General features: G+C 41.8%; 1 protein-coding gene across 2 annotated transcripts in view; it reads left to right on the top strand.

The window, feature by feature from the left end:
• The window catches only part of ulk4 (unc-51 like kinase 4), a 527,384-nt gene that overhangs the window by 91,882 nt on the left and 422,624 nt on the right, over window positions 1–12,878 (top strand). For both annotated transcript variants that reach the window (XM_052015441.1, XM_052015440.1), the window contains exons 15-16: window positions 4,290–4,471; window positions 7,801–7,847. In XM_052015441.1, coding sequence (XP_051871401.1) covers window positions 4,290–4,471; window positions 7,801–7,847 — 229 coding nt within the window. The remainder of the gene's footprint in view (window positions 1–4,289; window positions 4,472–7,800; window positions 7,848–12,878) is intronic.

Below are 12,878 nucleotides of genomic sequence, written 5' to 3'. Positions count from 1 at the left end.
GGATGCAGCTTTGTGGGGCACCAGTGTTGAGGATGATTGCTGGCTATCCTTACTCATTGCGCTCTGCTGGTCAGGAAGTTAAGGATCCAGTTGCAAAAGGAGGTGTTGAGTCTCAGGCCTCAGAATTTGGAGATGAGATTGCTTGAAATTATAATCCTGAAGGTGGAGCAGTAATCAATAAGCAATCGTTTAATGTAGGTGTCTTTACTGTCAAGATGCTCCAGAGATGAATGTAGGGCCACGATGATGGCGTCTGCCATGGACCTGTTTCAGTGGTAGGCAAATTGCAGAGGGTCAGGGTTGTCAGGGAGGCTGGACTTAATGCGTACCATGACCAGCCTTTTGAAGCACTTGATGGTGGATGTCAGTGTCACTGGGCAGTAGTCATTAAGGTATGTTACCTTGTTTTTCTTAAGTACCGTGATGATGAATTGAGAATTAAATTCATTTTAAAAAAAACAAGTTACAAACTGTTGAAGTGGTGCAGTGCTGTATTGAGATATATGCATTACTATTTATATTAAATAGTAATGCATATATTTCAGTATTTTGAAGTCCTGTACTGAAGATACAATTATTTTTTATAAAATTATTTGATAAGGTGCAAGTTTTCAAAAAGCATTGGCCATGTTTGTGATTAGACATGAGTAATATCTGTTTGTCGACACAGTAATCTGGTGCAGTGTTTATCAGTAAACTAACTTCAAAACTATAATGTAATATAATGTTTATCAATATAGTGTCGCTATTTATCTTCAGCCCAACCTGTCTTTCTTATATGAACTCCCACAATGGACTAGGGAATTAAACAGAACAGTCCTGAATAATATTTATACTTTAATACTCATTTGGTGCAAGCTTCCTGAATCGTGCTTCAGTTCTAGTTATTGGGAAGTTGTTTCTGAACATTATTGTCAAGCATTAATGGAATGAATTTTTTAATTACTTAAAATGGTGTGAATTACATTATTATTCAAGAAATACTCCACCGTAATTAGTGATTTACTATTTTAGCTAATAATTTAGTGGCACCTTGTCTATAACTTGTTCAGACTTTCCTGTTGTATCAGGTCAGTGAAAGGGTTAAAATTTTGTACCTGCCTTCATAAGGAAAAGCTATTTCTTGGCATATCATTAAGCTAACAGGCTAATCAGCTAATGGGACTTAATCGAGGCTCAGTGTAGGCTTTGTTTAATTGTACTAAGGATTCATGGAAATGTCGGAGTAATTTGTCAACTACCTGCTGAACAGATTCTTCTATCAGCATAATTTGAAATAAATCATCTGGTAACTTCAGTGATTAAGCTCTTGGCGAGAATAATTAATTCAGTAGAAGTCTTTCATTTGGAATGTACATTTGTGAAAAATGTGGATTGTACAGCATTCAGATTTGCACCACATGCACATTTATCTTAAGGCATATTTTTACATCTATACAGTTCATAGCTTTGAATTTTGCTTTATAATATTCCATGTGATTATGTAGTAGTGTGCTTGAAATTGTTTACTCCATCACTTCTGCTCCCAACAGCCATTAAATGGTCCAGTCAAAGTGCTGAAAGAGGAGGTGAGAGGAAGATGTGTCTGGTGGAAGTTATGTAGGATGATCTGTTGAATGTGATGACTGTTGGGGTAGAAGGTGATGGTGGGATCCGGATCTTTCTTCTTGGTGGGAGGAGAGTAGGTGAGAGCAAAGATGCAAGAAATAGAGAAGATACGGCTGAAAGCCCTGTTGGCTCTGGTAGAGGTGAAGGGTCATTGGCATGAAAAGTTAACTGTTTCCCCCTCCACAGATGTTACCTGATCTGCTGAGTATTTCCAGTGCTTTCTGTTTTTATTTCTGATTTTATAATCTGTAGTTTTTGCTTTCCCCTGACTTGTTCTTGTTACTAATAGTTTTCTATCTTGGGTCTGTCCAGTTCCACTCAAATAATTGGTATCTAGTTTGAGGGAGAGATAGAAGAGGAGCTAGGTAAAATAATGCTGCAGACATGGGAAATGGAAATAGTTCTGCATGAGATGGTCCAGCAACAAGTATGGAGAGCTGAGGAATGATGCTGGACAAGCCAGGGTGCAAAGTCCTCCCATTTAATCACCATGTTTGCTCACTCACTTGTGCCTAACAGAGGTTCTTGACTCATCTAATTCCTTGCTCACTATGAAGTCATGTCCAACCTTCTCATGCACTCGCCCCATCTGCTTCCTGCTCCTTGTGTGCTGTATGCTTGCAGTCACCAACTTGCCCAACTTACTCTGCTACTTTTTTTGGACTCTGCACCAAAATGTTTTTTGACTATTCAGTCATGTGAGCTTTTCAAGACCACCTCCCCAAAGTGGCCTCTGACTGGCCTGTTAGCTGATACACCCTGAGTTGTATTTCGTCTCTACATCTCTCGTGTGTTTTGCCAAGCTGAGGGTTATCAACCTACCTGCTTGACCACTTCCTGGCTTGCTTGCTGCACTGAAGAAGTATTTCCCAGTCCACTGCTTTGTGAGAGGCAGAGGAATAATGTTGAAGGGAGTGACAAATGAACTCCTCCTATGTTCTTGTCAGAGTCTGGTGAATCTCTGGAATTCTATCCTGGAGAGTTGTGAAGTTTAAGTTACTGGAAGTATTTAAAGAGGAGCTAAATCATTTGTTGAAATAGCAGGCAATTGAGGGCTATGGAGAACTGGCTCAAAGAGGAGTTGATGCATAGGGCAGATTGTATTGAATGGTCAGTCAAGGTGACCAACTCTTGCTCATATCTTGTGTTCTTGTAGAGAATGAAAGAAGACAGAAATTGGTATTGGTTTATTATTGTCACTTGTACCGAGGTACAGTGAAAAGCTTGTCTTACAAACTGATCGTACAGGTCAATTCATTACACAGTGCAGTTACATTGAGTTAGTACAAAGTGCTTTGATATAGTACAGGTAAAAACAGTAACAGTACAGAGTAAAGCGTCACAGCTACAGAGAAAGTGCAGTGCAATAAGGTGCACGGTCACAACAAGGTATATTGTGAGGTCATAGTCCATCTCATTGTATAAGGTTCAATAGCCTTATCACAGTGGGGTAGAAGCTGTCCTTAAGTCTGGTGGTACGTGCCCTCAGGCACCTGTATCTTCTACCCGATGGAAGAGGAGAGAAGAGGGAATGTCCCGGGTGGGTGGGGTCTTTGATTATGCTGGCTGCTACACCAAGACAACGAGAGGTAAAGAGGAGGGGAGGCTGGTGTCCGTGGTGCACTGGGCTGTGTCCACAACTCTCTGCAGCTTCTTGCGGTCCTGGGCAGAGCAGTTGCCGTACCAAGCCGTGATACGTCCAGATAAGATGCTTTCTATGGTGCATTGGTAATAGTTGGTGAGAGTCAAAGGGGACAAACCAAATTTCTTTAGCCTCCTGAGGAAGTAGAGGCGCTGGTGAGCTTTCTTGGTTGTGGCATCTACGTGCTTTGACCAGGACAGGCTGTTGGTGATGTTCACACCCAGGAACTTGAAGCTCTCAACCCTCTCGACCTCAGCACCATTGACGTAGACAGGTGCATGTACACCACCCCCTTTCCTGAAGTCAATGACCAGCTCTTTTGAAGAAATTGAAGGAGTGGAATAGAAAAAAGGGAAGGGAATAAATTAGAGGAAGAAAAAATCAGTAGATAAGAGTGTGACATCTGATGGAGGTTGAATATCATCAGCCTTGAGCAAGGTTGCCAGAGAAAACATTTCTCTGGCAGATTTGGTTCCAAAAAAGAGAAATAATTAATTTTTGAGAGTCTATGTGATTAGGACCCACCCCCAGGGTGAATCAGTACATGCTCAACTACCTCCCGCTATGTGTAGTTATGTGGGACCTCATAGTTTCAGTGTTGTTCATCTGTTTCCTGTGTACAGCTGTGCCCCAGTTATTCCATCGTCACTGAGGCAGTGATTTTCCCAGCAGAATGCAACAGACCTTTGTTTATTCGGGTCCTTCTGACCACAATATTGGGGAGGGAGCAGTATATTCTGGTAAGCATTTCAACTTCGGTGAGATAGTTTTGTGTTGGCGAAGGTATAGTGACCTGGAGATCTCTGTCATGAAAATGGAACTGTGTTGCAGATCTTTGAGGAAAAAGGGGTTCCAAACTTCACAGATTGCTTAAATTGGTGATGATAAAATTGTCCCCGGCACCTGCGTTATATTGAGCATGTATTGTATTTTCATTGATGGCAGAGTTCTTATTAGAGAATGTGTGAAGCCTGCCTAAGATATCCACTACGTTATAAGAGTAAAATTAACATTATCCTTGTGACTTTATAACTTACAGTTGAGAAACTTGTGTCCCTAAAGGGACAGGACTGGAATCTTTTCATTAGGCAGCTGTGCTCACTGATGGATGTTGGGGAGAAGGCTGCAGGGGCACCAAGAGCCAAGTTGAACTTGATGTGTTATCTCTGCATGGTCGCTAGTCACAGGGAAGTGGCCACAAGAATGATGGACTCACAGTTGGTAAGTGACAAACCCTTCAGTGTTTAGTGACGTCCCAGATACCAGCCATTCCATTAGTGCATCAGACGTATTCTCAGAAATGTGACTGTCTCCTGCTTTTCAACAACTTGCACTTACTGATCACATATTAAGGACCTTTAGCTTGATGTGGGTTCTGAGAGTCTTTTTCAATGCAATCTCCATGCATTTAATTTCCAAGGCTTGTGCACTAACATTCTATTGGAACTGTTTGCTGTGCAGGTACTTAACAGAATAGTGGTTCTTCCAAATACAATGGTCAGACTGAAAGATTTTTATTTACTTTGCTCATTAAGGCAACAATAACCTGGCAAAGAACGTTCTACAGGAGAATCAAAATGACTGATATTAGCCATGTTGTGAAGGTGCATACAGAAATGAGGGACAGATCTGCTGGACCATCAGCCTCTTCTGTATGGTCAGAGTACACATCACAATCCCTATCCACTAATCAGCTGTATAATTCCTATCAGTAGAAGATAATGAAGAAGGGCAGTATAAGAAAAAATGAGGGTGAATTCTACCCAACCCTGCACAGTGAATGTTTATTCCAGCTTTCATATATACTTTAGCCTTGGGAGTTGACCAAGATTCCAGCCTTTGCATCTGTCTTATCTATATAGTGCCCTCAGGTACAGCGCCTAAAAGTTGGATAACAATCAGCTCAACCTGCCTCAGAGACCCCCTCCCCCTACCAACACTCCTCCAATTTGTCAGACTTTGTCCAATGGCCAGTAGAAATTATGTAACAGGAGAAAAAGGTTGGCCAGGGAAAGAGTGGGTCCCCTTTGGGACCAAAGGGGTAATCTATGTGTGGAACTAGGGGATGTGGGCAAGGTCCTAAATGAACACTTCTCATTTCTATTCAACAAGGATTAGGATGTGGCGGATAGTGAGTTCATGGAGGGATACGTGGATGACCTGCAGCAAGTCATTATTAAGAAGGAGGAGGTGTTTGATGTCACTGATCACATAAGCATTGATAAATCCTCGGATGAAATCTCTCCCTGATTGCTTTGGGAAACCAGGGAAAGATATCTGGAGCCTTGACAGAGATTTTTACATCTTCGTTAGCCATGGGTGAGGTGTCAGAAGACTGGAAGAGAGCTAATGTTGTTCCTTTAAGAAAGCAGCAGGTGTAAGCCATGTAATGACAGTCTGATGAACTTTGTGTTGGAGAATTATTAGAGAAAATACTCAGTGATAGGATTTTTGTACGTTTGGAAAGACGGGGGCTAATTAGGGATAGTCACCATGGCTTTGTGAGGGGGAATTCCTGTATCATTAATTTGAGAAGGCAAAGGCAGAGCGGTAAACATTGAACATATGGACTTTAGTAAGGCATTTGGCAAGGTCCCACATGGTAGCTGATCCAGATGGTTAAGGCTTATGGCATCCAAGATGCGCTGGCTAATTGGATCCAAAATTAACTTGGTGATTGGGGACAAAGGGTAGTGGTTGAAGGATACTTTTCTAATTGGAAGTCTGTGACCAGTGACGTATCACAGAGGTTGGTACTGGGACCCTTGTTATTTGTGATATGTATTAACTTGGATGTGAACATAGCAGGTATGATGAGTAACTTTGTAGATGACAGAAAAGTTGGTGGTGGTGTGTAAAGCGAGGAAGGTTGTCCAAGTCTACAGCAGGACAATGATCAGATAGGAAAGTGGACAGAGCGTTAGCAGATGGAATTTAATCTCTTCCAGTGTGAGGTAATGCATTTTGGGAAGTCAAATAGAGGTAGGACAAGCATAGCAAATAGTAGGGGATGAGGGAATGTTGATGAACAGAGAGACCTTGGAGCTTGTCCATAGTTCCCTGAAAGTGGCAACACAGTTAGCTGAGTGATGAAGAAGGCACATGGCATGCATGCCTTCATAAGTTGGGGTATAGTGTTTCAAAGTTGGTTGATCATGTTACAACTTTACAAAACTCTGGTTAGACCACACTTGGAGTATTGTGTGTAGCTCTGGTCACCACACTATAGGAAGGATGTGGTTGCACTGGAGAGTGCAGAGAGATTCACCAGGTTGTTGCCTGGATTGGAGGACTTTAATTATGGGGAGAGATTAGATCGGCTGGATTTGTTTTCCCTGGAGCAAAGGAGGCTGAGGGGTGACCTGCTAGAGATATATAAAATTATAAGAAGCATAGGTATGAAATATAGTCAGAATCTTTTTCCCATGGTAAGGCCACCAAAAACAAGAGAGCAGAGGTTTAAGGGGAGGGATAGGAGATTTAAAGGGGATATACACAGGGAGTGGTGATATCTGGAACTCATTGCCAGAGGTGGTGCTGGATTTAAATACAATCACTATGTTTAAGAGATATTTAGGCAGGCACAGGATACAGGCAAGGCCTAGAAGGATATGGACCTAATGCGGGTAAGTGGGATTGGTGTAGATGGGCAAAAGGGTTGGCATGAATGTGGTGGGTCGAAGGGCCTTTTCTATACTGTACAATTCTGAGTCTAAATTTCTTGCTGGTTAACCTAGTGGTTAACCTAGTGCATTAGCAGTCAGAGCACTTCATCAGTAATTGATTTAAAGTTGAAATTAAACATGAAAACACTACATGTATTAAAAAAGGAAGGAAATCTACCATCTTTATTGATGAGGAGTAAACACACTAATGTGGCTGGCTGTTCACTGCCTTCTGAATTCAGGGGCAATGGGAGATGGGTAATAAGCATTGTCATTGACAGTGACATCCATATCCTTTGAATGATTAAATTAAACAATTGGAAGTCAAAAAGGCTGAATCATCTGACTATGGAAAGTGACCATTTGAGCTGGTCACATGACACCCCCACATGTGGATGGACATCGAGTTGTGCGGAGTGCACTGTGGGGTTGACCTGCACAGTTGGGAATTTGGCAGGCTCGTCGTGAAACCCTGAGCAGCATTGTGTTGCACCTTTAACTTAGTGGTAGTTAATGGGTAGGTGTCAGGCCAGATGATTGGGCTTTTGTGACCTCCACAAACTCTGCTACCCAGCTACTGACTCCAACTGCCTTCATATTTTTAGAGGGACATCATGCATAAAACTGCTGAAAATGTTGAAATTTAGTTTCCAAATTAATAAAAGTAGTACTTATGTCAGTGAGGAATTGTACATTATGGACCAAGTGGAAGGCTACATTTTAGCCCCATAAATGGCCTCTATAGAAGTGCTTCAGCACCTTGTTATAGACGGTATTGAGTAAATACTGTTACAACGATCTGCATTCATTAAATACTAGAGTTATAAATACCATGATGGGTGTGAAACTTATTTTAAAAAAATTGTCTTTTTTTTTCCTCTCCAGTTCCTACTGTTAACACAACAATTGCGTGCAGCTCCAAACTGGGATGTGTAAGTATGGTATGCCTCAATCAAGAATAGAAAACATCTGTTTAATGCATGATGATTACCAGTTCTGGGAATGATTCTTTAAACAGCAAACCTGACATCAGCCTTTCAGATTTAATTTACTTCATGTTGCTAGTAGAGGGCATTCAAATAAAAGTAAATCTCCATAAGGTTTTATTTGTAAAGCTATTAAAACAACAAGGGCAACTTGTATTCATATCTTTCAACTTCACAAAATGTCCCAAGGTGATCTGCAGGACCCATAGCAAGCTAAATTATATTAGGGCAGATTATCAACAATTTAGTCATAAATGTAGGCTTTAAGAAGTGCCTTAACTGCTAGAGTCATTTCATTAAGGGATGACTGAGAAGCCAGAATTTAGGTGTGTAGATACCTTGGAAGGGTATAGGAGTGTTTAGATCAAGGTTGTGACTATCATTTATAAATTGGTAAATAGATTTATTATTGTCAGATGTACCGAGGTACAGTGGAAAATCTTTGCTTTGCATGCCATCCATACAGATCATTTCATCACATCAATGCATTGAGGTAGTACAAGGGAAAACAACAACAGAATGTAGAATAAAGTGTTACAGTTACAGAGAAAGTGCAGTGCAGGCAGACAATAAGGTGCAAGGCCATAACGAAATAGATTGTCTGGTCAAAAGTCCATCTTTATCATACTAGGACATTGTTTAATAGTATTATAACAGCAAGGTGGAAGCTGTCCTTGAGCCTGGTGGTATATGCTTTCAGGCTTTTGTATTTTCTGCCCAACGTGAGGGGGGAGAAGAGAGAATGTCTGGGGTGGGACAGGTCTTTGATTATGTTCGCTGCTTTACTGAGGCAGTGAGAAGTGTAGACAGAGTCTGGGAGGGGGAGGCTGGTTTCCATGATGTGCTGAGCTGCATCCACAACTCTCTACAGAGATCTCTTGTGATTGTAAAATGAACGACAATGTGCTGCTGTGTATGGTTCAGGACTTGCTACAGGACTGGCTTGATTGAGGAATCTATACTGTGGTTGGGTAGTGGGGCTGAAACAGAAATATGTTGTTTTTAGTTTAAGCAAAATGTGCTTTGGAGAAAGTCAGAGTACAACAGGAAAGTTGGACTTTAGAAAGATAGATTTTGGAGAAACAAATGAGAAATCAAGAGGCTGGACTAGATCGTGTTAGTACAAGTGTGAAGAAATAAGGAATGGTTGAGTCAAAAACACACTAAACAGACTCTTTGGCCCACTGTGTCCATTGCTGACCATCAATTACCCATCTGCACTAATCCCACTTAGTCTGTAGCCTTGGCAATTCAAGTGTTCATCTGGAAAGTTAAATGTTGAGAATGCCAATTGTCATACTTAAGCGGTGGAAGTGGGTATTCTCTTCCAGGTTCCAACCACCCTCTGGGGGGGACAACTTATTTCTTAGATCCCTTGAAATCCGTTTCCCCTAAGCTTGCGTCCTCTTGTTTTTAACATCTCTGTAATGGGCAAACATTTCAAGTTTAAGTTTATTATTGTCGCAGGCATAGATACCGTGACAATTAGCTTTTTGCAGCAGCAGCACAGTACCTTACAAGGTGAGGGCAAACATAATTAACATAAACTTAAATTTACATAAATTATGGATAACTTGAATGTGTGCAATATAAACAACAAAAATAAACAATGACTCTAGTCCAAGATTGAGCGAGGGGAGAAAAAAAGGACTGATAGTATTGACCTACTATCCATGCCCCTCATAATTTTGTACGCCTACTGTATGTCGGGTCTTCCCTTGGTCTCCTCCACTCCAAGGAAGACGAGTCCAGCCTATCCGGTGTCTCCTGAGAACCGAAATGCTCCGACCCAGGCAATATCCCGGTGAAGCTCTTCTGCACCCTCGAGTCCAATCACATCTATCCCATGGTCTGGTGACCAGAATTGCACAAGGAACTCCAGTTACGGCCAAGGCAATGTTTTATAAAGCTGTACCATAACCTCCCTGCTCTTGTATTCCATTCTGCGGTGAATGAAAGCAAGTATCCTGTATGCCTTCACTACCTTGTCTTCCTGTGCTGCCATCTTCAGGGATCCTTGGACTTGTACATCAAAGTTCCTCTGTACTCTCTAGGATCCAGCCACTTATTGTGCATGTCCTACCCTTATTAATCTTTACAAAGTGTGTGACAGGAATCTATATATACTTGAAGTACAGCAGAAGAAAAAAATGAACTATTCCTCAACTACATGAGAAGGAAATTGTTTTTTTTCATTTTTATTTCACAGTGATACCACAGTTGCGATGTAAATATTACTCAGACATGGCATGTCAGGGGCGTAAAGAGGGACACACCAGGGGTCGAAGTACCACTTAAGTTTGGGTGTTGTGAAGCATTTGATACTTAACATTCAGTTTTTTGATTTAATACCTGTGTAAAGCAGAAATTTCTATATACTAAGCTTGTGTTAATATACTTTAAGAAGCTGGTCAGATGCAGTAAATCAGAAAATGGGATGTGTGTTTCAGGCAGTAGAAGATGCTGCATGACTGACTTTTAATTAGTAATAGTGGGTCCTCATGGTGGTGCTAAGATTAGTTTGGTGCTTGATTAATCAAATGCTCTCACTCCAGAGAGATGAGCACAAAAATGTAGACTGACACTCCCTGCTGAGCTGCCAACTTCTACGCAAGAAATTAAACCTTGGCACTGTTGGCTCTCTTGTGCCACTGGTTTGAAAAAACAGAGGAGTGATCCATCAATGCAAGTCACCAAAAAAGTGTATGATCATTACATTTGGCGGGAGCTTGCTGTGCATGTTTCTCAAACATGGAGACACAAGAGAAACTGCAGATGCTGAAAATCTGGAGCAACCCACACTTAATGCTGGAGGAATTCAGCGGGTTAGGCAGCATCTATGGAGGGAAATGAACAGTCAACATTTCAGGCTGAGACCCTTCATCAGTACTGGAAAGAAATAGAGCAGAAGCCAGAATAAAAGGGGTGGGGGGAGGGAGAGGAGCACGAACTGGTGGGTGATAGGTGAATCCAGGTGAGAGGGGAAGGTGGGTAGGTTTCCTCAAACATGATAAAATCATGCAACAGGGTTTGATTGCATTAATTTTTCTCTAACTGACTACCTGTTTTTTTCTTTAATTATAGCATCTCGCTAACAACAGATATCTTATAGTTTTCTGGCTTTTAGTTTCCCTGCCTGCTTGAATAAGGGAGTCACATTTGCTATTTTCCAATCTGCGAGTACCCTATCAGAACTCAGTGAGTTTGGAAAACTTCAACCGATGGCTCTTCCATTTCTGCAGCCACTTCCTTTAGAACCCTTAGATGCAAGTCATTGGGTTCTGGTTACTTAACTGCCATTAGTCTCATTAATTTTTTTCCAATACTTTATCCTCTACAATAGGGATCGTTACAAGTTCTGCCCTCATTTGAAACGAGTCTAAATGTTGTCCTCCACCACGAAGACTGGTGTGAAGTATTGGCTTAAATTACCTGCCATTTTCTTGTTTCCCGTTATGAATTCCCCAGTCTTTCCCTCTGGGAAGTGGGGGTCTGTTACTTAGCTTTGGTATTTTTTTTTGTAATGTCCACAGAAGCTCTTGCTGTTTGTTTTGATATTAGTATTTACTTTATTTTCATAATCAATTTTCTCTCTCATTACCTTTTTTAAGTCTCTAACAGCTGGTTCCTGAATAATTCCCAGTGTTCTGGTCAACCACTAGCTCTTGCCACTATATATGTTGTAGTCCTTGACCTTCTGCATTAATCATAAATTGTTCAACTTTATCATTAAGTCCCTCATTCTAATTGCCCTCTAGTCTCTGTGCTTGCTTGATTTGTCCCACCCACCTCCTCCCCAGCTCTTTGCACTCCCTCGATTTGTCCCCATTAAATATCGTGATTCATGGAGACACTGAGTTCAAGAGTCAGGAATTTATGTTGCAGCTTTATAAAACTCTGGTTAGGCTGCATCTGGAGCATTGCATTCTTGCCACCCCATTATAGGAAAGATGTGGAGGCTTTGGAGAGGATGCAGAAGAGGATGCTGCCTGGATTGGAGGGCATATGCTGTGAGGAGGCGTTGTCAAACATGGGTTGTTTTCTCTGGAGCAGTGGAAGCTGAGGGGAGACCTGACAGAAGTTTATAAGGTTATGAGAGGCATGGATTGAGTAGACAGCTGGTATCTTTTTCCAAGGGTTGAAATGTCTAATACTAGAGGGCATGCATTTAAGGTGGCGGCGGTAAGTTCAAAGGAGATGTGCAAGGCAAGTTTTTTTACACTGAGAACAGAGCGTGCCTGGGAATGCGGTGCGAGGAGTGGTTGTGGAGGCAGATACGACAGAGGTGTTAAAGAGGCTCTTTGATCGGCACATGAATATGCAGGGAATGGAGGGATATGGACCACGTGCAGGCAGAAGTGATTAGTTTAATTCGGCGCCATTAGCTAAATTAGTTTGGCACAACATTGTGGGCCATAGGGCCTGTTCCTGTGCTGTACTGTTCTATGTTCTAACAGCCAATGTTGTGGCACCACGGCTGTCTCTACTACACAACAGGAGAGGAAAAGCACTGAGAGAGCTCTAGGCATAGGGGACTCAATTGTAGGGAGAGCAAACAGGTGATTCTGTGGCTGCAAGCAACTCTGTGGACTACTCTGTTGTTCACCTGGTGCCAGGATCAGAGACATCTCAGAATGGCTGCAGGCATTCTGAAGAGAGAGACTGACTAGCCAATGGTTGTGGTCTATGTCATTACCAATGACATGCATAGAAGAAGGGGCAAAGTCCTACAACATGAATTTATGGTGTTAATTAGCTGATTAAAGAGCAGGATCTCTGAAGTTGTAATCTCTGGATAACTTTTGGTGCCATGTGCTTCTGAGTAATGTGTGACTAAAAGAATGGTGTGGGAGGGAAGGCTTCAGATTTGTGGCTGATTGGGAACCTGTACAAACAGGATGGGTTGCACCCAAACCAGAATGGTCCAATATCCTTGTATGGAAGTGTGTGTTGTTGGAAAAGGTCTTAACTAATTTG

Source organism: Pristis pectinata, chromosome 5, assembly GCF_009764475.1.
Source record: "Pristis pectinata isolate sPriPec2 chromosome 5, sPriPec2.1.pri, whole genome shotgun sequence".
In the NCBI taxonomy this organism is placed as follows: Eukaryota; Metazoa; Chordata; class Chondrichthyes; order Rhinopristiformes; family Pristidae; genus Pristis; species Pristis pectinata.
Note: the sequence above shows the minus strand (reverse complement) of the source record. Positions and strands in the feature narration are given on the sequence as shown.